The sequence below is a fragment of the Bombus vosnesenskii genome, unplaced genomic scaffold (genome assembly GCF_011952255.1).
Source record: "Bombus vosnesenskii isolate JDL3184/JDL3185 unplaced genomic scaffold, Bvos_JDL3184-5_v1.1 scf7180000013361, whole genome shotgun sequence".
Classification (NCBI taxonomy): Eukaryota; Metazoa; Arthropoda; class Insecta; order Hymenoptera; family Apidae; genus Bombus; species Bombus vosnesenskii.
In genome coordinates this window covers 778,544-804,361 of record NW_022882994.1, presented here as the reverse complement: position 1 = coordinate 804,361, position 25,818 = coordinate 778,544, and the positions used below count along the sequence as shown (strand labels likewise).

Here is a 25,818-nt window from a genome sequence, read left to right as displayed (position 1 = left end):
TTTGATTCTTACAATATATTTAACACTTAATATAACAATTCAAGAGAAACATAAGTATGTCATCGAATCGAAGAATGATTTCAATAGTAGTCCGTCAAATAGTTCAGTCGACAACCTTCGCTGGGATCTTGAAGCATACTTGGGGTTTGTTTTGTTCATCGACCAAAGACAGCTGGATAGTCAGAGAGATCCTTGGGTAGCTCTTTTCAACGGGCATTTTCAATTGGTAGGTAGCTGATTGTCCTTTCTGCAATGGACACTGTCCACTTACAAGACTCTTGCAGGCATTTTGTTCCGGTAATACGTATGGGATATGGCCACTTCCAAGTTGGACATCTACTACTGGCTTCAGGGATTTTGTATTCTCGACTACAATAAATTATTGGAATTAGAATGGAAAATAAGCAATTTATTTTTGGTATCACAAACACATCGTCAAGATTCTTCTATAGTTCCCTGGCAAGATAATGGAAACAAATAATTCACATTTAAACTTTCAATTTAAATGGAAAACTTGAGCCATTTAGAAACTAACTTGTTCAGCTCTATTTTTTGGAAACCCTCTAATTTTAATATTAAGATACAGGATCAATTTTCTCCTAATCAACTATTCAGAAACGATACAAGTAATCTCGGTGAAGTTGATCACTATTTTCATTTCAAATTTGATATATACGTTGTACCTTAATTTTATTTTAATGTTCTTTTTATCTATTTTTCAGTTATACTTTGTTGCTCCACTTACCAGCATTGAAAACAACGTTAGCCTCAACGATCTTTCCTCTCACTAAATTGCAGGGCAAAGAGGAACATCCCAAGATCTCCACGCTCACGGGGGATGGACCGGCATTACAGGGCACGTACGATGATTGCATCGAATCGGCGATGAAGAGCACCGCGAAGACGTACACTGCGACAAAAAGTGACCATACTTTCGACATTCAATTAAATTATAATGTTGCTTTAGTAGGAAATTCTTGTTCGTGTACCTGTGTGCATATTATATTAACATATTATTAAAGTATTGGTATATTAGCAAGTAAAAATTAGCACATAACAAGATATTCATAAAAAAGGATATCATTTTTTAAGAAAATTCCATCGATTTTCCAAGCTTATAAAATTTGTAAAACGGACAAATGTTCAACTTGTACAAGAGTATATAATAAATAAATAGAAATAGATGTAAATTGCCATGTTAGATTTATAAAATGTACAGTATGTACAAGAGCGAATAATAAGTTAATAGAAGCAGATGAAAGTTAAAGATGTTGGTGTTTAGAGTCTGTGAATAGTACTAATAACGATATACGTACCATAGGTGAGGATTGCCATTTTTACTTCTTGGTATGTGCTGCTCGTTTCACTGTTCGAAGTAACTGAAAATCATAGGACCGTGAATAGGTATTTATTGAGGGTTACTATCTAATCGAGAGTCAGGCATCAGAAACGATTATCATTGTAGAGTTTTGAAAACACTTCAAATGGACACCTGCCGACCAGAAAATTATGTTTGTTGTTCTATTTATCGATAAGATCGTTTGGAAAGTATTGAATTAACGTTCGTGCCCATTCAATTGAAAAAAGTCATATTTTACACCTAAACTGATAATCGCGATTAATCATTTCATTGCAGGTGTCGAGAAACATTTGTGTACTTTACAAACATTTCACATTGACTTTTTGTGTTATAACTAATTATTATTTTATCGAGAAAGTTCTCCAGATATGACTAGTTACATGTGCCGATATTTCAATCGTCACTGAGTCACTTAACGTTGCAAAGGAAAAATTTAATTATAAATTAAGAATCTGCTTTTAATTCAGCCAACTGAAAAAAATGATATAAAGCAAAAGATCTTGCGCATCTAGCATTTCCTTATAAAACAAAAGAAACTTTTGAAACAACCTAGTATTTAAACTTTAACGATATACCAAAGGTAGATACACACGACACATAAAAAAAAAAGAAGATTTATAGAAGATACGAAAGAAACGGAAAGTATATGCTAACTTTTGACACACTAAACATATAATAAATAATAATAAAAATTAATTTAACAATATCAATTTTTTTTACATTTTATTTTTGCTTTTATGCGAAAAGACATTACAATTTCATTTTCTTCGTTTGTTTTTAATATTGAGATCAACATTTCTTCTGAATTTCATTTTTATTCTTTGCGTGATCTCTTAAGCTTGCCCATTGTACTTATTATACAATCCATTCATCGCTTTCTGGGCGCTTTTCACAGATTTTTCAGCATCCTCTTTCGTCCATGCAGGGGCATGTACGAACCTCTCGACCAGTCGATCACGCAAAAAGGTTGGTGTGATTGTGAACAAGGTATGGTAAATCGCATAACGCCATGATTCATTCCTAAATGGACATTTGAATAAATATTATAATATTAGCAACCCTTAGCTATGGAATAAAACTTAGAAAGATTTATGATCGATATGTGATTCATTTTTTCCATTATATCGGAATTCAGCTGTTCTAATACAGATGTTAGCTCAAGTACTATATAGTAAGAAATACTTTTTAAGATGCTTATCACTAATCAACCGACGAGATAGTGGCAATCGTTCCCTTAACAACATTATATTCGATTGAATTTTAACACTTCAGTCGATAGAAATCTTCACTCGCGTCCACTATTCCGTTCATTTAGTCAAAATCGTACGTACTCTTAAGTATAATAATTTTCAACGTACTACATTAGATTCTTAAAATTAATTCTTCTCTTTCGATAAAAAAAAAGATATATATGCATATTCTCAATTAATTGCTTTAATCGTTTCAAAATTTGAATATTTCAGTACGATCAAAAGTTCATTTTTTAATTTACCATATTATTTTCGTATTTTTTTATTACACTAAATTTTTTTAAATTTCCTTATATTTTCCTTTTTTATATGTTCGATAAAAAGAAAGAAATTTTTTCATTCATTTCTTAATTGTTTCTACATAATTAAAGTTTCATTTTTATTGCTAGACATACTTGTAGGTTGCCGATGGATATCTGTCCAGAAGAGCGCCTTCGAAGATTTCATAGATACGACCGTCCCGTATCGTTTGTACAGTTGTATTTTTCACCAGGGACGAGAAATATTTCATATATCTATATAAGTATTCACCATAAAACTTTTGTACCTCTTTGGGCATCACCCACTTCATCGCCTCAAAGTGGTCAGCTTGTCGAGTAAATATATTGCTCTCTTTAATGAAGGAACCTATGCCATGTGTAAGTAAAGTAAAAAATTATATAAATAATTTCATATATATAAAATTTCTAAATATGATTTGTCAAATAGAATTTTTTCCAAATTTCTTGTGCAATACAAAATTTCTTGGAAATTAAAAGTTTATCATTAAGGGGGCATTCTCCTGTGAATATTACAAAATATAACAATTTTCATGAATTTTTTTCAAAGTGATGGTGCGTCTAATTCTTTCTATATATACAGGATGGTTGGTAACTGGTGGTACAAGCGGAAAGGGGGTGATTCTACGTAAAAAAAGAAGTCGAAAATATATAATAAAAATTTTTCGTTCGAGGCTTTGTTTTCGAGAAAATCGACTTTGAATTTTCGCTCGGTACGCGTGCACTTCATCACGTCTCGTTATAACGGATCTCACTGTAGATCGTTGTCTCGATGAAAAAATTAAAAAAAGATTTTTATTCTATATTTTTGACTTCTTTTTTCGCGTAGAATCACCCCCTTTCAGCTTTCTATTGCATAACGACAACGTGTAATCCAACGAAGGTTCGTTTCACGCTCCTAATCCTAATTCTAACGTAAACCCGGCATATATATATATTTTTTGTCTTTTATAGTACATCTACAATCATTTCTTGTAGCTTATTTAGTTACTTTTTCATTATACGTAACGATTTGTCATAGAGTTTTAGTTAATTGTTTTGTGATCTTATCTCGCCCGCAGTAAACGGTGTGTTTAAAAATCGTATCTCGCACACATAAGTGATTAGAGCTTTCAGAATGGACTAAGATGGAAAACTCAAAAGGGATCCTAAACAATATGCTTATCGTTATCGTGTATATCAAAGTAAATAATTTACGTTGAATGTTGAGAAAATGGCAAATGCCTAAATTACAAACTCCGAAATTTTATTCCTCTTTTCGGTAATCGTTAAATAAAGGTATGATGAATTCAACATAAAAATGTAATTTTGGTACTGACGAGAATTGGTAAGATGTGGTGAAATAACCGGTAAAAATTTCAGACCAGTTTTTGAGATTTTTACCCGTTATTCCACGACTCACTAGCTCTCGTTCTTACCAAAATTATATTTTCATGTGAAGTTTATCATACCTTTTTCATTTAATAATTACCGAAAAGAGAATTTGTGATTAAACGTTCGCTATTTTGCTAATTTCCAACATAAATTATTTACTTTGTTAAGGACAATAACGATAAACACGCTGATATAACTTGAGCTTTTTAATTTAGTTCACTCTGAGTGCTCTAATCGTCTACACCAGCGAGATACAATTGTCAGGTGCGCATTTATTGCGGACGAGATGAAACCAAGAAACAATTAATTAAAACTACATAAAAAATACTTATATACGACGAACAAGTAACTAAATAAACTACAAAAAAAGATTTTAATATTAGACGTACCATCGGTTCGAAAAAAATTTGTGGAAATTGCTAAATTTGTCAACGTTCAACAAAAGAATTCTTTCCCTTAAGCACGTTTACAAATAATTTTCTTATTACATTAAATTTCCAAATAATTTATTGTACACAAGTAGAAAGCATAGAAAAATATTTTTTGCATAAAACTGCTCTCTTTTTATGGAAGAATCTTGTATTTATATTTGAAAATGCTATGCCTTGGTTACCAGGAACGACGCTAACAACTCTGATGCCATACTTCTTCAACTCCACCCTAAGGCCAGTGGCCCAGGCGCTAATAGCAGCCTTGGTTCCACTATAAACCGAAGCTCCTGGAATTGGCTGCGTCTTACAGTGGCTTGAGACTACGATAATCCGACTATAATGGGCGCGGATAATCGGCATCAATTCTTGCGTGACTATCATAGCACCAAGAAAGTTAACTTCCAACTGATTCTTAAGCTGCCCATACGTTTGCCATTCGAATTCGCCGAAGACCATCACGGCTGCGTTATTGATTACACATCGTAACACTGGAATCGATATTCTATTATATAGGTATGCTCGTTTCATTTGTTTTTTCTTTTAAACCAGCCACCATTTTTCCCAAATTTACCCAAATTCGTTCGAATGCTCTATTAACAATTTGTATGATTGTATCTTTGTTAGACTATGGTTACATGTTATCTATATTAGTGACTGCGGTTACCTGAGATCCATGAAACGAAACAAGTGACACAAGATATGATTAGTATTTCAGCTGTTATATGAGCCGCTCAAAAGCCAAAAGCAGAAAAGGAAAAGGAATATTAAAAATTCTATATTTCAGCTTACCTTGCAATTTGCTAGTATTTATATTATATCTCCTTATAATAAATAAGCTCATAGCGGTGAGTAATCTGTTCTTTAAAAATTGGATACCAATCTTATATTTTGGTATGTAATGAAAATAAGAAATTGATAAGTTGTACTGAGAGACTCATATATTCATATCAGAGCGAGAAATATGAAGTGTGAGTGAGATAGAGAGAATGGCTCGTCTGATGATTCATTAGTACAAGTACATATATTTCTAGCATTTTCATGTCTAGAATTGACCCTACAAATATTTCGCACGTATTTCATAGTACCCTGTATAGATTTTTATGAGTGTGTACATCTCAGTATTTAGATGTATCATCTGTTGGAATCATGTTAGTATGCACATTCATTGTAATCATAGACTTGATCGTGCTAAGTAATTTACCTAATCTTTTTTCCGCTATAGTACGACGAACGGAATCCGTGAAACCTGTAGTGCTATTCAGTTCCATGAGATCTAAAGGGAAAACGATTACTCCTTCATCTTCTAGTTTTTGAACCGAGGGACTATCCATTTGCAATACACCCGCTATTACAGTTGCCCCCAGTTGTCGGCAATACAGAGCCAGACTGTATCCTAACCCTGAACCGCAGCCAGTTATGACAATCACATCTTTCGAAGTCAGTTTGTCTCGAGATTTTAGATGGCAATATAGGTAAGAGGCACCTGAAAGATTATTCGAAAAATCCTTTTCCACATCTTAATAACGTATGTTATAACACGTTCCGTGCCGGACCGATTTTTGATTATTTTCCGTTCAGCCTGCGTGGGGCGTACACGCTCTACATTATTACGATTAATAGTTTTGCTTCTGATAGATTTACTTATACCTTACAATTTTTTCAATAGTGCAATTAACATAATTATAAAGAAAAGGATGTCTTGTCTAAGATGTATTAGACATCAAAGCAATAAATTTAATTTTTAACCGTTTGAATCCCAAGCAGCGCGACCGCGCTATTCAAATTTTGTGTCGAAAAGTCCCAGTACATTTGAACATAACGGACGACTGACGGTATCTTGTATTTCATTGTTATCTTCTCAATAATTTTGATTGAACAAAACTTGAAATATTTATAAACTAATAGTACGCATATATAATAATATAGATACATTCCATAAAAATAACAAATATGACGAGCGCTATTGCGCCGCTTGTTTCTCTTCGCAATCGATTAAGACGAGCGCTATGGCACTGTTTGGGATTTTTCGATTCCGTTTATTCAAAGATCCCTGGCACTCAAACGGTTAAGAAATTCTTTTAACAAACACATAGATTTACTCTACCCTAAAATTCCAAATGGCTGAAATGAAAGTATCCGCCCCACGCGGCACGGAGCGTGTGAATTTATAATTCGATAGAGATAGTGTTACATTTTTTTTATTAAAATTTTATTTAATTTTTAATTTGCTACTTGAATGTATTAAACCAGACTAAACTAATGAAACAATTAGATAACAAAGTATCGTAGTTATATTGATGGCGCATTTTGATAGACCCAGTCTACCGATCAATAGAAAGGAAGATAAAATGTGCGTCTCTGTATGTATAGTCAGAGAGGACTTCCTCTCTGATATACTTAAATGGATGCGTTTAGTTCACAATTCAAAGATATATCCGATACGAATTTTATTATAGTCATATATCTTATCATGATTTAAAATTCATTTGGTTTCTTTTGTTTTATTTATCTACTTTGCATAAAAAATTTGTGTACTATCAATAAACGCTAATTAATTATAATAAATATTATGTTCTTACCGATACCGCATAAGGACACCGTTGGAACCAAGTACTTATGTCCCTTGTTCCATAAATAATAAAGGCCTATCGAAGTCGCTACATCTGCTAGGAATATCCCAGAGTACCTCTTGATATATCCAAATAATCCCATTTCAAAAATTAATACGGTATCAAATTTACAGATATTTCACCTCTCAGATGGCACTGTTCGGATAAGTTAATTCTATGTTTCTCTACACTTTGTTTGTATGTATAAAATCCTTGTAAAGAGACAGAGAAAAAGAGAAAGACTACGGATATAATACACACAGTAATATAATTCACACAGTAAAAAGAAACAGATAAAATTTTGATATGATATATGTGAAATATTTATACAAATAGGATCAAAGTTCTGATTTTACGAATTATAATAGTATAACTGTTTACTAATAAGAATGTACTCGTATTAATGTTTCTTTAATTAATGTCTGTGGTAATTAATATATGAATTCACAATATGAAAATCACCATAGAATCACTTAGATCACTAGGTATAAACAGTAAAAATCAGAAGGATGAATAAAAACACACACAAGAGACGAAGCGGTGTTATTCTCGTCTTGATCACAAATGGCTGCTATGGGACGCGTGCAGAAAGAAAGAAACCTAAATATCCCCACTCTTTCACAATGCTTCACGATGGATCCTCTCAAAATTCCAACGGTAATACACCATGTAATACACAAAATGTGTGTAACTCAAAAACAAAGTAAAATTTAACGATCATATAAGCATGATATAATATTTCTATTTATTACAAAAGTAAAGGTTTTCTTTCCTTTTTCTATAAACTAGTTTCTTTTCGTATAAAATTGATTCGATATGCCAGAGTTTGATCTGTTAAGAGATGTTAATATTTCATGAACGAATATTTCTCTCGGTTCGGTTACCAGACTCTGATTTGAATTGTAAACATGTCACACAATGTATGAATAAATGGAATACGATGAAGTTTCTAAAAGCTGCTACGGCAGTCCTATATTGTTAATGTTACTAAGCACAACTTAAAAGATTTGCTTTTTAACGTATACACATTCCCGGTTTTTCGATCGAAAAAATGTTGGAAACAATACAACAAAATCGACGTTTTAAATAAGCTATAATACCGTTTTAAAATAAGCAACAACATAAACAACAAAGTAGCGCATTTCTAATTAGTGTCACTCCTATGACAATTACAAAATCTTGTCTGCACACAGTTCGTTCCTATTATTAGTGGAAATGATATTAGCAACGTTCTTTTCTTTCTTTCGTTTAATTTTGCACATGATAGTATAAAAAACTCTTTCATATAATCATTACAGAAAATTTCTTGTAAATTTATAAGTCTTTACAGAGTGAAATATACAGCTTAATGTTAAGGCATACTTTACATAAAAATTAACAAATATTGGCTAGCAGTATACTATATCTTATGCTAGTTATTCCTTTAGAATGAAATCATAAGACAGTGAATACATATTCGTTCGACTATAATCCAAAATTATTACATTATCTTACAAGCTTCATTTATATATGTCTTCATTTACGTGGTACTCCTACAGTTTCCTTCAAACATCGCTTTGAAATGTGGAGTATATTAAATACCAGCGGGTTTATCAGCAACTAAAATGTTCGGATCAGCGCGAAGATCGTAACTTGGATCGCCGTCTGTAGCCATTCGTCCAAGCCACGAGAATAGAATTAACATTCCAATGAAAGCTAATATTACCATGATTCCTAGCACCGTATATCTCCTGTATTGCGGACTGGGTGTATTTCTACGTCGCGTTGGTGGGCTAACTATCAACTTCCACCACCTTAAGAACCATTCGATGGCAGGCTTTCTTCTGTATTTATTTTCATCATGATCAAATGATATTTCTTTCGGATCGTCATATGCTTCGCAAACTTTTCTTGATGTTGACTGAGACAATCCCATGGATGAATCGATATTTACAATTGAATAAGGTGGCCCAACCTTTTGATTATTTAAATGCATATTATTTATGTTACTGTGAACTGAGTTAACATTGCTAACAGAACGTGATGTAGCGATTGATGGTGATGAAGTTGTTAATGTGTGGTTCTGATACGAAGTGGTCTCAATTTTCAATGAAGGATGCTCCTGTTCTGGTTTTTGCTCTCTGTCTTCACTGAGCTATAAAAGATAATTTCAATATATAGATGTTCTGTATATGTATGTTATGTATTTTATTATGTACATTTAAATATAATACATACCAAAGGTAAACCTAAACCAGCTCGTGCCCAATTTACTCCTGCTAACTTTTCTCTCAATACATCTGCCACAGGAGAAACCAATTTTGAGTCAGGAAATATGCGTTCCTTACAAGTTGGACATGTGTATCCTGCTGGTGCTGTAGTTTCTGGTAATTCCCTGGCATATTTGTCCAAACATGCCCAATGATACATGTGATAGCATGTTAGCCGAACACAATCTCCTTCGCTTAAATTTACGGAGCATAATGTACATATTGGATTGTAATCATGGTCATGTAGCCACAAAATATACGATTGAACAATACACTGAAAAAAATATAAATATTTATCAGTTAAGTAATCTTAATATAGATGAAAAAGGGACGAGAATTACTTTGACTGGAGAATTAGTGAAAATTATTTGTTCATGATTTCTTCGTCAAAGTACATTCTTTGCAAATTGTTTTATGAAAAATAGAATACAATACCTTCGGGTGATTCGTAACCATGCAATGTTCACAAACATTGACACGGTGTTCAAAACAAAACAGATTTGTAACTCTTCTTTTCGGACACTTGCACAGCCCCATAGTTACGATAAAAGTAATACGTTTATAACATTAAATAAATTATCAACAATACAAAAAAAACTAGTTACTTAAAAACACTTTTATAAACGGATAATTTTATATGACATTTCGTGATCTTACAAAATTTTAAGCTACATTATGCGGTACGGGTTCCATCTTTCATCAGCCACGTCGTCTGACATTTTTCACAAATGGCACAGAAGAATGGACCAATAAGATTCTTCGATTCACCGGTAACGAATAAACATCCATAAGTTACTGTACACATTCTCCGATTTATTTACAAGAAAACTATTCGTTTATAAAATAATATTAAAACTGATATTTTTTTCACATTAAAAGAATCTTTCTTTAGTAAGCATAAAATATTGTTTCAATCATATAATTAACATATCTCATCTCCAATAGAACAAATCACATACAATTATAAATAAATAATAATTTACATCATATAAGTATCTCTATAACAAAATAATTACTAATTTATAATAATGTTACACAGTTAATAATTTTTGTATACTATAACGAAGTACATACACTTTTTTTTTATACGATAACGGAGATCATCTTGTAAATACTGTTAAAATGGCTACGTTGTATCGCGCCTTAAATTACTTAGGAAAAAATATATTATCGATAGGACAAAATAGAAATATATCGTTATCTCCAATAACGCGTATTAAGGAAAGTGAGTATGATTACATTTATTAAGGTATAACATCATTTATTGTTTGAATTGATGTTCCTAACCTATAATTTTGAATTTAGTCATAGAAAAGAAAGAAGGAAACACATTAACTATTGAAGCCGTGATTAAACCAGACCCATATGAAGGGCGGTTTTTAAAACCTAAAAACGGGGCATGTCCTATTTGTTCTTCTGGTCTTAACATTAAACATACAGTAAGAGTTTAATATCTTGTCGTATTACGATCTTCCTTGTCTCTGGATAATTAAACTGATTCTTTTAGGATGTACTTATCCTAAATCAATTTGTTAGATCAGATGGATGCATATTACCACGTAGGATTACAGGTCTTTGCAAGGTGCAACAAAAGAGAATTAGTTCATTGATCCTAATGGCTCAATATGCAGGTTGGTAGATTAATCATAGCAATGCAATTTCCAATCTACAGTAAATAAATTGATACACTTATGCTTAGGATTAATGCAAAGGAGAGCTCCTGGAGGTGGTTTACTTCATCCTTTACAAAGAAGGAAATGGAAAAAATTTAATAGCTACTACTGTGAAAGAACTATTAAAGCTAGATATAAGTAATAGTTTACAAACAGTATAATAAATAATTAAACAATATTATAGTATTTTGAATGATTTAGTTTTATTTTCAATATCTAAATAAATCCTACAATCATAATAATTCTCCACGTGATTCTACTTTGCCCTTAATTTCGAATGTACAAAAACGTGTAGGTTAGAAATCATGTTTACATCTTGGCTAATAAAACGCCCATGGTGTAACAAGTTTCAAAAAAGATATGTATCAAAAGGCACAACAATCGTGAAGAATGAACATGGAGAACAGGAAATCACGAAAATTCGAAACATCGGAATTTTGGCACACATCGATGCTGGTTCGTGTGTGATATGCTTTTTATAGATAACCTATAAAAATCTCTATTTTAATGAATTTACAATACTGACGATGGTTTTTCAGGCAAAACCACTACCACAGAAAGAATGTTATACTATTCTGGTCTTATTAAACATATGGGAGAGGTTCACCATGGGAATACGGTAACAGATTATATGGATCAAGAACGTCAGCGCGGTATAACCATTACTTCTGCAGCAGTGACATTTCAATGGAAAAACTACCGTATTAATTTAATCGACACTCCAGGACACATTGACTTCACTATGGAAGTGGAGCAAACCTTAAAAGTATTAGATGGAGCAGTAGTCATATTAGATGGAAGTGCAGGTGTTGAAGCTCAGACATTAACAGTCTGCAGACAAGCTGACAGATATGATATTCCTAGAATTATTTATGTAAATAAGATGGACAGGGCAGATGCTAATTTTGACAGTAGTTTAAAATCTATTGAATCCAAGTTAGACACAGAAGTATTACCGACGCAATTTCCAATTAAAGAGAAAGGAAATTTAGAAGGAATTGTGGATGTTATTACTTTAGAAAAATTGATCTTTTCAAAGAAAGATATGGGTATGAAATATTCCAGAGTAAAATTATCTGAGAATGAAGATACAACTTTATGGGAAATGGCAAATGAGAAACGTAGAAGCTTAACAGATAAATTATCCAACATGGATGATGAATTAGCTAACATAATAATAGAACAGGAATCTTTGGATGCAGTAACTCCACAAATGTTAATTGATTCCTTGCACAGATCAACTATTAGTAGAAAAGGTGTTCCTGTGCTCTTAGGTAGTTCTTATAAAAATATTGGAGTTCAACCTTTAATGGACGGTGTTCTCTTGTATTTACCATCACCCAATAAAACTAAATCTTCTGCGTATTACCGTTGTTTTGATGACAAACTTTGCGCCAGGGCATTTAAAGTCGTCCACGATAAGCAAAAAGGACCAATTACATTTTTTCGAATTTATAGCGGCAGCGTAGGAAAAGGCATGAAGCTATATAACGTCCGCAAAGAAGAAAAGGAACTCGTAGGAAAATTGTATATCGCGTACGCTGACGAGTACCAAGAAATACCGAAGATCACACGTGGCAATATTGCAGCCATAACGGGATTAAAAAGTACAACAGCTGGAGATTTAGTAACGACCGATCGAACAACGACAGAACAAGCAAAGAAGAAACTAAGGGCAGAGAAAGGTGTTGCACTGGAAGATGTAGAGAAAGTATTTGACAACAATATTAAGACGTTAGAGCCAGTCTTTTTTTGTTCAGTTGAGGCGCCATCGTTATCTACGCAAACACTTTTAGAGAAGGCTCTTCAGGAACTCGAAAGAGAAGACCCAAGTTTAAGAGTAACTCAAAATGAAGAAACAGGTCAGATCGTGCTTGGAGGAATGGGTGAACTGCATTTAGAAATTATCAAAGAAAGAATTAGAACCGAATATAAGGTCGATGCTGATTTAGGTCCTTTGCAAATCTCCTATAGAGAAACTATAAATGAACCTATTTTAGATACCTTTTCGACTGAATATAAGATAGGAAGCGCTAATCTAAAAATTACAATAATCATGTCGTTGATACCGAACTACCAAAAAAAGGAGACTTTATTATTAGATGAATCACAGAATTATGGTAATAGCTTAAATGCTATACCGGCACATATAATGAAGGCAGTGAGGAATGGTGTTAAATTAGTTCTTTTACACGGGCCGAAATTAAGTTATCCGGTCGTAAATATGGGCGTTAAATTGCATAGTTTAGAATATGGATCTGGTACCACGCCATCGTTAATCAGTGCTGCTGTTTCACAGTGTACTCGACAGGTAAAAGTATTCTTATGATTTTTATTTTTCTTACGTACATATAAGACACAATAAAGGAAATAATCTAAGTTGTGAATGGCGGGAGAACATAATAGGGTACATGAAATAGAAGCTTTGGTACTCTATCGCCATTTCTAAGTCTACCTACAGGAGTACCAACCATAAACGGAAGAAACAACATTCTATTTCTATTAAATTATTTAATATTACATTAATTGTCAATTAATTGATAACCGTATCACTTTCGTTACGTTTAATCACCTCAGTGCTTTTTTTCGGCAACCCTAAAGTTCTTTCCTTCGCAGATTTTAATTCCGACAATAGAAGCAGAGATTTCGGTTTACGTTCCAACATCGTTCTCTTTGTATTTTGTTCGGACAAACCGTTGTTAGGCAATGATTCTTCCTGAGGGAAAAAGTATCTGTGTTTCCAATTATCCCGTATAATTTTTAGAACATTAGTCTCTTTACGTTTGTCCTCGTTGCATATATAGGTCTCTGTAAACGTCCGAAGAACGCCGATTTTCTTCAATGTATCTTCAGATATACCAATATTGAAGGATTTCTGTTTTGAGGTTAAGGTTGGAAAAGCATACGGTTTCAATGTAGTGTTCTGTTTTAATTCTAAGACACGTGGAAGTTTCGTGGACTGCCTGTCAAAAAATTCATTAATTATTATGTCTGTTTTAATCTGTAAATTTCTCAGAAAATCCTCGTCAGTTATTTTCCGTAGATTAGAATTCTTTGCACTACTAGTTTCTCCGCTGCTTAAATTATCAGCACTGAAGTGCTTTGAGATCTTGATGTTGTTGTTTCCTTTGACTCGATTCTTTGTTCTTTTTGAGTTAGTTTGAGTAGATCTTTCTACGCTTCTTATGCCCCACTTCAACATATAAGAATCCAAGAACTTGTGATATAATTTAGGGCAAATTTCTTGGTCTTCGTAGTGCTTATCTATAAAGTATACTCTGCGCAAACGACAATTACCGCAAATTTGAATCCTCTGAGTTATAGCGTATTGTTGCTTGAAGGCAGTTTGCGTTAGACTCGATAGGTCCAGTTCTAATTTATTCCAACCGGTCTCAAATTTTACTTTGACGCGACAAATGACACCCTTGGAGTTTTGTTTTTCTGACTCCGCGTTCGTAAATTGAAAATGATGCTGGCAATTTTGGTTATCTGCCACCTGGTTTAATGCATAAGCTTTTGTATCAACAGGTATTATGTTATAGGTTATTCACTATTCTGTTTAGACAACTTTTAATTTTTATTTGCCAAATTAAATTAACCCTTTATGGGGTTATATCAAATTACAGTAGAGAATTTACTTGTATTAATTCGATATACATATGTTAATGTAGACACCTGATTACAAAAACATCTTTAAAAAATTAATTATTAAAATACTAGTCGAGATAAAATATTGAGTGTTGTTCGGACCACAAAAGAATTGACTATTTATTAGTATTAGAAGAAGTTTATGAAAGATTTGTCGTTAATATGAGATTATACTGAGAATATTCCACAATTACCTGCACTTGCAGACGACAATGGAGATTTAGGTTCTTTATAACCACAACTAAAACTGGTAATTCGATATTCAGGAATTGGGAGGAATCAGAGGGACAAATGATGGAGGTGCCATATCCATGGGGTTGTTCAAAGTCCTGTATCTCGATAACCTGTGCATCATTTACCATAAAATTAACTTAAAATTCAATACTCAACTAAATAAATCTGAATGATGTTCATTGAACGTAACCTACATTTTCTAATAAATCTGAATCTAAGATTTTACGAATACGACCCGATTGAGATTGCTGCTTGCTCCAATACTCTAAGGGTTTGTCACTGATACTATACAAGAGAGACACATATCCATCAACCATGAAATTACGAAATTATTTCACGAAAATGTGAAGTATTTATGTGACTTTGTTACTTTAGGATTTACATCTTTCCGTTCGTTTGTTTTCTTGCAGCGTATTTCAATATAATGGCTGTTCATTTGGAATTATGTTTTTTTTTTTAAGCTGACGCAGTTGATAAAGAGAACAATCGTTTGAGATATTTCTAGCGTTGACAATAGAAATAATGATTGCATTAACGATAGAAACAAGGATTTTCTGGCCAAGTGAAAAAATATGGTATTAAATTTGATAAGGATAGTTTAAAAAGAGGGAGCAATAGAATAAACAATATCTTTTATTGGAAGAATAATTCATTGAAAAAATACGAAATATTTTCTGTAGCGAAGCTTAATTAAGTCACTGTTATTTTTAATTATTTGGAATTTAATTATATTGATGTATTGATGTATTGGAAACTATACTGTAACTATATTGGAAAGTAGCTACATATATTGAGATAAGTGACTTATAAAATATTTATAAATATAAGTAATGTATAAGTAATCTATAAAAATAATTCCGACTAAAAATAACCAGATCCCCTAGAAAATGTTTTGCAACATCTTTAACGTTTACAATCTGAGTTCTAGATTTTTTGATTGCTTAACAATTTCTGATTTGTCAAAGACTCTCAGATGCTTGAAATAATTTAAGTACATCTCTTGAACATTCCCTGGAGCCTTTATATTACTTAGAGCTCTTAAATTCCTCCTTGAATGGCTTGAAATACTTTAAAATCTTTCTAAATCTTCCTCTGAAACTGTTAAATTACTCACGACCCTTACTTCTTTAAAAGCTCTTTCTTATTTACTTATCGTTCTCTATATGTATTTCAGTTGATGAAGGATGTTGGAGTTACACTTCTAGAACCTGTAATGCGAGTCGAAATTGTGGTGCCTGAGGAATATTTAAGCGTCATCATGAAAGACCTGCCGAAAAGACGTGCAGAAGTAAAATATATCGATACCTATAGACAAAACAAGGTAATTTATTTTTTCCCCTTTAAGGCAATAGTAAAATTGAGGTTAGAGAGACTAATGTAACTTAAATGATGAAAACAGGTGGTCCACTGCCTTATTCCATTAGTCGAGTTACTAGGATACTCAAAAACAGTAAGAATAATCTCATCAGGGCATGCAACGTTCTCGTTAGAATTTGACCATTACGAAGTAATGGACTCGATGAACGAAGCAGAAGCGATTAAAAGAGTTACTGGATTCTATTAGAAAATTTAGAAAATTCTATTAGAAAAACGTGAAATGAAAAAGGTATCTTTCTCAGCATACAATATGCAATATTATTTATACCAAATATCTGTTGTATTTTAAGATATTAGTGATTTAATTGTACAAAGATAGAAATTAAATCGCTATAAAAATTATTTTCAACTTACTTAAGGATTAAGATCAGGGTTTACGAGAAAAGAGCAGTCGTATGTGCGAATTTCTCATTTGTCAAGACTTCTATGTCTAAAGTGAAGTAAACAGTATGATACACAAAAATTAAAACACTTTGTTATTATTCTTGGACAAAATTACATATTCGATCGTTCCTTTATTCGTTCGCTCTAATCAAAATATATTGCAGCATTTACCGGTGATGCGTTACAATCATCTTTTCTTATTTACGATCATCTATCGCGGCCGCCGATCACGTGACTGAAATCGAGCAGCTCGTAAAACGATTTCTTTCTCTAAGAATACGTATATACACATGCGTAGTTCTATATAATAACAAAAAAAAAAAAAAGGAAAGAAAACAATAAAGAACAAAGTAATAGAAAGAAAAAAGTCTTATCGAAATAACACCGGCCAGCCTCGTAAACAGCAGCCGCGCATAAATATATTAATATTGCTTAAAGATCATGCAAAAATGTCATACATAGTAAAATATATGTATGTATATATATTATATGTATGGAGGGATTACATTTATAGGGTGAAAGATTTGCAAACACGTCAGTTGCACATAAAAATGTTCCGTTAATACGCGTAACCGCAAGTGGTTTCGATGCGGTTTTTATTTATCGTACATACGAGGCACATAACATTCACCAAATTTTCAATAAAAAATATATACGTGTATACGTATATACACATACATCATTTCGTCATCAATCCGCTAGTTCGTTAGCCTTGAATTGTGCTATATACACATGATGTGAAAAATCATGAGCGCAATCAAAGATGGCCATCGTATACGCGTCCTCCTTAATCTACGTAATGGTTTTGAGCGCTAAAATCGAACGTTTTAAATTCCTAAACAACGCTATACCTCTTCGGTCGATGTTACGTAATTGGTAAAAAATAAAATTTTTCGCCGGGGTACGACGAAAATCTCTTACAAGGAAGAAAAAAAAACAGAAAAAAAAATTGTTGCAATATTACGATGCATGGTTTGCATAATCCTAATTCTTCTGTGTAAAAACGTTCGCAAAAGTTAAATACAATTACGTATAATATACAATATTATATATCACTAGACACTCTCGCGTGTCAATTAAATGATGCAAAAACATACTTTGCTTCTTCTTCCAAAAGTTCACGCGGTTTAATGCGTTCTTAAAGCGCTACTAACAAGGAAAATCTCATTCTTTTCCTTTTTCCTTTTTTATTCTTTTTCCTTTTTATTAGCCTCAAAGATAATTTTACCAAAGTTCTTACAGAGATGGAAATGTGTTCGACAAGCTTACTTTACGATGCGTGAATCCATAACAGAAACGCAAATACTGAATTTCACGATGTGTGGTTCTAGCAGAAAATCTTCTTTGTATAAAAATTACCAGAATCTCACATCATTTTATAAAATCATCTCATTCGGGATCATCCTCGTTCGATCCGTAATCGAGGTCGTCTTGGCGTCACAAACTCACTAGCTTCGGTGGATTTGCATCCGGAGAGCTGAGATCGACGGCGGACAGATTGTTTCTTTGCTGCGTCGAGCAAGAAGGTATCAATGGTGTTGAAACTGGAGTAAGGCCGGTCCCGCCTTCCATCAACGACTCGAAATTAAACGCTATGCCGCTAGTTGGCGTAGTGATTGGCATCCCCGCTACGTCCAACGATGGCTTCATGAATGATGGTGTTTCGACTGTCTTAAATGTAAGCGTGTTCGGCCTTTCTTTTGGTTCGCTGAAGATTGACAGGGAATTTGGTCGATTGTTATTGTCGAAGCCAACCGGCAAAGAATTCGGTCTATTCGGTCTCGTTGCGACGTTCACCGACTCGCGCTTTGTGCTTTCAGCTGCGGCGGCTGCAGCTGCAGCCGCAGCGGCGAATTGATCCTCCGTCGGAAGCTCTGGTTTTATCACGGGTTTCACATCCGGAGGAGATGCTGAACGAAGTCGACAGACCGCTCTGTGAGCTTCTAGGATGAATTCCAGTTCGTCCTTCGCCTGCTGTAGCTGCTGAATCTCTTCTTGCAAGCTTTGTTTCTTCTGCTCCAAACCCTCAGTCTCCTGTCAAATGAATTCGTCATGTTTAATTCGTGTTTCATTTTCTCAACTTAATATTTGAATTACATTAGCACATACAGTGTACATTATAGTCTATCTTGCACATATGAACTTTTATTTCAAGCCACTGATACTTCCAATCCACGTAAAACAAGTGACAATGTATGCCACCGATTGTACACACGTACATATCTTGAATTAAGAATTGTACAAAAACAGTGGAGCAGTCAATAAATTAATATTCTTTTTTTCCACGTTAGAATATTTCTTTCTTTCATTAGGAAATCTAATTACAGAAAAAACAGCAATTGTAATTTCGCAAATATGGAATGGGATGATATGATAACCTTGCTGTTCTCTTCCCTTCCTCGTATTTGCATCTCTTCAGATATCTTCTGAAGATATCTATCTATCTTAAAATATATATTTTTTATTCATGAAATTCACAAAAGGCAGTAAGATTACTATCTTTGAATTCAATACTGAAATCAATTACTTATAAAGTATCTATATTTTAACAATATCTATTGAGATATAACATTTATTTCAGAGGGGAACAGCAGGATTAAATTCAGAACAGATTTCATCAATTACATACTTCTAACAGGGCATTGGTATGATCCATTCTCCGCTTGCGACATCTAGCTGCTGCCATCTTATTTCTTTCTCTGCGGATCTGTCTTCGCTCCTCCTCCTCGGGGGTCATCCCGATCGTTCTGGTAGGCCTTCTGCCACCCATGTTGCGTCTGGTTGGCTGTTGTGGCTGTGTCTGTTGACTGTCCACGAGGGTGGTATTGGCGGCCACAGGGGCGGCAACGGTGGTGGTAACAACGTGATGCGCCGCCGTGTTTTGCGTTTGTGCCGGCGTCGGTTGCGAAGGTTCCACCAACGGTGGCACGAACCCTGCTTCGCGACTGTGCGACGCTGACTCGCTGGTCAGCTCTAGAAATGTTTGCTCGATGCTCCGGAGCGTCGTTGGCGTCAACGTCGGTGTCGTCCGCGTCGGCACTCCACTGTGTAGTCCGTCCAGAGAAACAAGCTGCAACAATAAAAGATTTCAACACATTAATTTGATGTCACATGATTATTATTTTAATTCAAAGTACATGCTTTCCAAATATTTTCTCAGTGGATAAAACAGTGCAACGATTTCTTTCTGGCTGTATTTTTATTTAATTATTAAAGAGAATACATGACTGACACCTTAATTAGAAGCTAGAGTAAAAAGTAGTTTAAACTTTCGTTATTATTACGGCGTTTGAGCTATCCTCAGTATATTTCAATATTTGTTGCACCAAAAATAGCACTACGTTTGCCTAAACAGCAGAAAAATATGCTTATTAACTACAGTTTAAACATTAGTCCTCGTTATTGTGTAGAATCAGCATAAAACGTGTAAAAATAACGACTAATGTAATATATTGGTTTTCAGTGACGGCAATGATAGCACACGTATACACACATATATACATACACGAGTTTAGGTGAGAGACGAGCGACTGGTGCGCAACTCGATGACCATGCAACACAGAGCATAAAACGCGAGTTTGCCAGGTGCGGATAGATAACAAAACAGTTAGGAAACCGATGTTTTTCGTCTGCGGAACGCGATTGCCTTTCAAACGAATTGCGCGTTAGATCACCGCTCGTTTATTGCTCGGCGAGATATAAAAGAAGTTCGTCGGTCATATTATCGACGAAGTGCTGTTAGGCAATGAAACCGATTCCAATAACCGCTTTCGTTCCATGGAAAAAGAGGGCGTTGCGCAATAACCGTAAGAAAAAGGGAGAAGGAAAAATACGGGGAGAACGAAGGAACGGTAACGGAAAGGTACGCGATATGTACTTCCATCAACGTTATCATTTCTCGCTTTTCGCTTTGATATCGCGAACCAACGTTAATGCAACGAGATGTTTCAGATAAAAATATCCGTGATCCAATAGTCGATAAGCTATCGGCGCGAACTAGATCGCATCTGGGGGCTGCTCGTTTCAAGGTACGCAAGTACACATGTTTATCGTTCGGTATCATCATCGCTAAAATTACAACGAATTATCGCGATGTTCCTAATAATTATCCACCACGATCGGTCTCCTCCCTTCTCTATAATCTTCGATTTTGAATTCTATTTACATGTTCCGATCTTGGTTACCTTGCGTTCGAAAATAGCAGTGGCGGGCCTTTTAAAAGTTACATCGATTTAATGGCCTTACGTGATAGTCAACCGTAATTTTAATACGACTCTCGTAACATACGATATTAACAATAGGTGATGTTAATCTCTCGGCATTAAGTATGAACACGTGTACAGAATACGTTATGAATGTATATGTGTGTGTGTGTGTGGTATAGTATCGTCTGGGGGGGTACTATCGACGAGAACGCGCCACCTGTCGTGTCGTCTGTTCTTCCGTCCACGCGATGAAATCGAAACCATCGATTTAGCTATCGAAAAATCAATTGGTTTATTCCGTGACACGAACCAAAACAGTCAGCCGCGGAAACAATTGGTCGACTGGATGGATTTCATCGACGTTATAAAAGTGTGTATGTCTCCAACTACGGACGATATTAATGACTTGGCTCGAATCGCAGCTCACGTAGCGACAACCTCGCGTTCGCCATCGCGTCGACCAATCGGCAGACGGGGACACGCGCGCGACGTATTATACCCGACGCACACGTTTCCCAGAAAGCACAAAAGGACGCAGGAAGGAGAAGAATCGCGACCTTCAGTCTCATAAGGAGACGAGAGACAACGACACCAAACAGCCGAGGTCTATCATTTCTAAAATTACGAGCCGTACTGATCGTTAACGAAGGCCGATTCGCGCGGGATAGATAGCGCACGTCAGAGGAATTGAACGTTTCCCAGAGTTCAAGCATCATTGCACAGGAATTGCACATCGAGATTCTTCAAATGGAAAGATCGTGATAGATCATCGATGACATCTCGCGTCTAATCTCGTAATTAACTCAATGTCGTGCTCCTCCACGTTTTATCTCTCATTCTTTTTTGCTTCTCGCTAGGTAAAGCAAAAAGAAGTTCGCTGAACTTTAAAAACAGGTTATAAAAGTTCAAGTTACAACGGTGTCATCTTTTAAGTGACATTACCAACGTGATACGTTTCTACGTTAATTTCCACAGTTGAACAACCTTTTGGCGTTAATAGAAATAAGAACCAAGATCACTAACCTTGCACCTATCTATATAGCTTTCGAAATGTATATGTATTCTAAATTGTGTGCTATTGTCTATCAGTTCATTAACACTTGTCAAAATGCAAATATGCTTTGTGAATCATATTTGAAGAAGCTGGCTTAGAACTCCTCCACTTTTGCGTGAGAATTTATTATGCATGTATTTATAACATGATTACGATTCATAATCGCGGGGCTACCACGCTGCCGCGTGTGTCATCGCTAAAATTACTTAGCATACCAACGGGTAGCGACTTTAACAGAAGAGTAATCACCCACCCACAAGATTCACCCACCTATCCGCTCCCTGTTCGCGCGTAAACTTGTGGAATGCTCGGAGCGATAAACTTAGGCGTTACAAAATCGTTTTCGCGCGTCACACTGTTCTGGAATTTCAGTTTTCAGATACTATTCCTTTATATATCTACGAAAACCACGTTTTTTCATAGATTTTAAAACCATTCTTTTATTCACAAATTGGATAATCTTCTAAATTTCTTCTTTGAATATTCTTCCGTTATTTTATGTATAAAAAGTTAGGTTAGACGGGGTTAATTCATCGTCTCGACCTTCGTACGAGTTTGTAATTTGCTGTAAGCTGTGGCTGATGCGTGCGTGCGCATAAATCAGACGATATATGCACTTGGAAGCTGTCACGTATACATACGTACTCTGTATGATTTTTCGATTTGGCACGATCTGAAATTTACAGCCCTGATCATTTCGAGAAAAAGCAGTTCCGTTATAAACTGTAGTTATTGAAAGCTTGATAAATTTAGAGGGATTTACCAGCGTGAAAATTTATCAGTCGTTATTTACTTCTTATAAGCTATAACTGTGGTTTTTTCTTTATCAGATTGAAAAAAAGACACAAAGGTGTGGCCCTTATCGTGTCACACTTACCCTTTAAAGAAAAGAAAAGGAAACCGATATACTCGATTTCGTTTATCTAGGAAACACAAAAAGCGACATCCATTTGTTTGCACTGGAGGATTATCGAATTTACCATCTTAAGTCGACTTGTATTTATCCGTTGCGAAAGCGATAAAATGATTCTACAATTTTTGTTGCATTTAATTCCTATTACTTAATCATCAATTACTCATAAAAGTATTAAACATTTATGAAAATTTTGTATGACATATGACAAGATACAAGTATCATGATCACATTGACAAAGTTTGAAACAAATATGAAAATGTATATAGAAGTTACAAGATATTTGTTGTACACATACACTTATGAAATTATTTAAGCAATCAATTGTCCATTACTGAGTCCACCTTTAGCGTTAATTATATGATAACTTACTACCGCAAAATCAATTCTTATGCCATTAAATATAGAATTTTGATGGAACAAAAAGAAATGACTGCGGATATTAAAAAAAGAAAATATAAATTTGAAAAGTTGAAATTCAACGAGTGAATGAAGGTTAATAAAAGGAAATGCTTGCGCTATCAATTTTTTTAGTGGTCACGAGACTGCGATTATTACCACGGCCACGGCACATTCGTTAACCGACGGGCCGTTCACCTTACCGTGCATCGTCAGTTTGAATATGTCAGACGATATGTGGCGCTGGTGGATGAACTCTGTATCATTTTGTCAGACGTGTCTGTGCAGGTTCAAGTCAACGGCTGCCCGAAGATCGCGTCACGACATGCTTTCGATCGACAACACCGTCCATCATACTCGTGTTTATTCTACTCAAATATCTATCATAAGATGATAATAATTCATACTAATATTAAAATAAATCCAAAAAGAGAAGAAAGATAAATAAAGAAATTTTTAAGAAAATTCATATAAATGTCAAACGTTTTGTTTATTAATCATTTTTTTAGGTTAGAACAAAATTATATAAAGCTATGAGAGTCCTAAGAATCGTATTTTTCATGCGGTAGTTATAGTTACTGGAATATATTGTCCCGCATTAACATGTTGCAACGGCAAAATGCATACATATATGCATTGTTTCTAGAAATAGCTGTCTACTCTCGATTCTAGTATCTACCGCATCGTGCATCGTTAATCCAATCGCGATGAGAGGTATGCAGAAACATTGATCGCTGCGTTACGTGTTTTTTCCGCGAGGCAACAAATATTGTAATAAATCAGGCTTTCCATTTTTTACTACTGACTAGACGTTTATGGTAAATAGATAGATATTTGCTTCGCAAATTATCATCGTGTAACTACATCATAGATAGGCTTACTATACTGAAAACTAATATCCACTAATATTCAACAAGCATACATACGTATTTCACTTTGCTGCGTTCTTTTGCTTACCTACAATCCAACTGTATCCACTTGAGTAGTGATAAAAAATATTACATATATGAATAAAATAAGAAAGAATGATTATCGTATTCTTTTTAAAACATTATAAATCTTTATTGTTTGTTAAAATGAGAGGAAAAATGAAACATAGAAATTCGAGAATCGCATTAGAGTTAATATGAACACAATATCTATGGAGTAAGAAATGTTTTACAAGACAATACACAATTATTGACATGCATCTCTACGAGGACAGCATTTCAATTATCGCCGAGAGATTGCGATTTTGAAATCAATCAAGCAGCAAGGTCATGCAAACGTAGCAGACGATAACAAAAAATCAAGATAGAAACGGATATAATGGTCGGCAAATGTCAACCCCAATGACACCCTCGTAACGAAATACTCAGAAATATTTGACGCAGATGCGCAATGTGGTTTTTTTTCGATGTCGCCGTTGGTATGCAGCACGTCTTCCGTTTTGTGATGTAGTTGTTCTCTCTCTCTCTCTCTCTCTTTTCCCGTTGTGTTCGACACCAAAGACAAGAGAGAGAAGGAGAGAGAGAGAACTCGCACGAACGCAGTGTGCTCGCGCGCGCGACATAACGTATCCGAGCAACACACACGACCACTCTTTCTATAAATAGATGCGTTTGCTGTTTTAATCTGCCCTGGGCCCGCGTTACGAGCGGACAAAGGGCGATATCAGCAACCAGAAAATCATTGCGAAACGTACCGCAGTCAGATATTGGCGCAACATTTTCTTAGACAAGGAAAAGATAGTAAAATAAAGAAAAGATTAATTAGAAAGAGATAGATGATGAATCGGTGAACCACCACTGCTCTCCAGGCATTGCACATACGCGTCGTAACTTTATACCGCGGAAAATAGATTGAAACAAATTCACTTTGAATATAAGGGAGCGATACAATAATTGTAATTGGATATATCAATCATTTAGTGAGGTAATGCGTAAGACTCGTATAAAATGGAACATATGAAGTAACTAACATACTGTATTGTTAAGATATGATAATTATACCATTGGAATAATATGTACATTACAGAAAATATATAAAAATTATTTACTATAATAAATTACTTTAGAAGTCTACTACAGATACAAGAAAATTTTCATGACTTAAAAAAATAGTTTATCATAATATTATAGATACTTCAGTTTCGTCAAACTTTAGGAAAATTAATAAACTGGCAAAAAATTGTCAAATACGATTTGATAAAACTTCAGTATTGTTCAATGTCCGAATGGCAGATGAGAGAATTATGAATATCGGGAAACATATCTGACGGTAGTGTGTATGCGATATTGGTTAAGCTTTTAACAAGGCACTATATTCGCGCCACGTCTTGAGCATCGAGGTTACTTTTTTCGACCGGCTGTTTTTCTCAAAGACACGTGGTATAGTTTCA

General features: G+C 34.5%; 8 protein-coding genes across 10 annotated transcripts in view; 3 read left to right on the top strand and 5 right to left on the bottom strand.

Moving 5' to 3' along the window:
- Positions 1-1,408, bottom strand: LOC117237184 (NPC intracellular cholesterol transporter 2-like). The gene is made up of 3 exons (XM_033500908.1): positions 1,317-1,408; positions 746-910; positions 1-369 (listed from the first exon to the last, which is right to left on the bottom strand). The coding sequence occupies exons 1-3, from the start codon at positions 1,333-1,335 to the stop codon at positions 104-106; spliced, it is 450 nt and encodes a 149-aa protein (XP_033356799.1). The 5' UTR covers positions 1,336-1,408; the 3' UTR covers positions 1-103.
- A 742-nt stretch (positions 1,409-2,150) lies between these two features.
- On the bottom strand, positions 2,151-7,524 carry LOC117237192 (retinol dehydrogenase 7). 2 transcript variants are annotated; one of them, XM_033500935.1, is made up of 5 exons: positions 7,273-7,524; positions 5,895-6,176; positions 4,867-5,181; positions 3,006-3,237; positions 2,151-2,380 (listed from the first exon to the last, which is right to left on the bottom strand). In XM_033500935.1, the coding sequence occupies exons 1-5, from the start codon at positions 7,403-7,405 to the stop codon at positions 2,194-2,196; spliced, it is 1,149 nt and encodes a 382-aa protein (XP_033356826.1). In that variant the 5' UTR covers positions 7,406-7,524; the 3' UTR covers positions 2,151-2,193. The 2 variants fall into 2 exon arrangements, with proteins under 2 accessions (XP_033356826.1, XP_033356828.1); XM_033500937.1 differs by having other exon boundaries at positions 4,876-5,181.
- Positions 7,525-7,701: 177 nt separating this feature from the next.
- Positions 7,702-10,406, bottom strand: LOC117237195 (zinc finger protein-like 1). The gene is made up of 3 exons (XM_033500940.1): positions 9,987-10,406; positions 9,520-9,825; positions 7,702-9,436 (listed from the first exon to the last, which is right to left on the bottom strand). Exons 1-3 carry the CDS (start codon positions 10,086-10,088, stop codon positions 8,876-8,878), a joined length of 969 nt encoding a protein of 322 aa, XP_033356831.1. The 5' UTR covers positions 10,089-10,406; the 3' UTR covers positions 7,702-8,875.
- A 168-nt stretch (positions 10,407-10,574) lies between these two features.
- Positions 10,575-11,417, top strand: LOC117237197 (28S ribosomal protein S18a, mitochondrial). Its single transcript, XM_033500942.1, has 4 exons — positions 10,575-10,776; positions 10,857-10,990; positions 11,059-11,182; positions 11,251-11,417. The coding sequence occupies exons 1-4, from the start codon at positions 10,674-10,676 to the stop codon at positions 11,364-11,366; spliced, it is 477 nt and encodes a 158-aa protein (XP_033356833.1). The 5' UTR covers positions 10,575-10,673; the 3' UTR covers positions 11,367-11,417.
- Positions 11,418-11,513: 96 nt separating this feature from the next.
- Positions 11,514-17,193, top strand: LOC117237188 (ribosome-releasing factor 2, mitochondrial). Its single transcript, XM_033500932.1, has 4 exons — positions 11,514-11,680; positions 11,764-13,535; positions 16,281-16,427; positions 16,506-17,193. The coding sequence occupies exons 1-4, from the start codon at positions 11,530-11,532 to the stop codon at positions 16,668-16,670; spliced, it is 2,235 nt and encodes a 744-aa protein (XP_033356823.1). The 5' UTR covers positions 11,514-11,529; the 3' UTR covers positions 16,671-17,193.
- On the bottom strand, positions 13,698-15,534 carry LOC117237191. The gene is made up of 3 exons (XM_033500934.1): positions 15,301-15,534; positions 15,067-15,216; positions 13,698-14,720 (listed from the first exon to the last, which is right to left on the bottom strand). The coding sequence occupies exons 1-3, from the start codon at positions 15,421-15,423 to the stop codon at positions 13,758-13,760; spliced, it is 1,236 nt and encodes a 411-aa protein (XP_033356825.1). The 5' UTR covers positions 15,424-15,534; the 3' UTR covers positions 13,698-13,757.
- LOC117237193 (transcription factor kayak) overlaps positions 16,947-25,818 on the bottom strand; it is a 10,642-nt gene continuing 1,770 nt past the window's right edge. Inside the window, exons 2-3 of the mRNA XM_033500938.1 lie at positions 19,497-19,937; positions 16,947-18,901 (exon numbers count right to left, since the gene is read on the bottom strand). Of these exons, the coding sequence (XP_033356829.1) occupies positions 18,305-18,901; positions 19,497-19,937 (1,038 nt within the window). The 3' untranslated portion in view covers positions 16,947-18,304. The remainder of the gene's footprint in view (positions 18,902-19,496; positions 19,938-25,818) is intronic.
- LOC117237198 lies at positions 20,452-24,350 on the top strand. 2 transcript variants are annotated; one of them, XR_004493958.1, is made up of 2 exons: positions 20,452-20,895; positions 22,957-24,350. XR_004493958.1 is itself a non-coding variant. In XM_033500943.1 (2 exons), exons 1-2 carry the CDS (start codon positions 20,800-20,802, stop codon positions 23,880-23,882), a joined length of 405 nt encoding a protein of 134 aa, XP_033356834.1. In that variant the 5' UTR covers positions 20,452-20,799; the 3' UTR covers positions 23,883-24,350. The 2 variants fall into 2 exon arrangements, 1 of the variants encoding a protein (XP_033356834.1); XM_033500943.1 differs by having other exon boundaries at positions 23,574-24,350.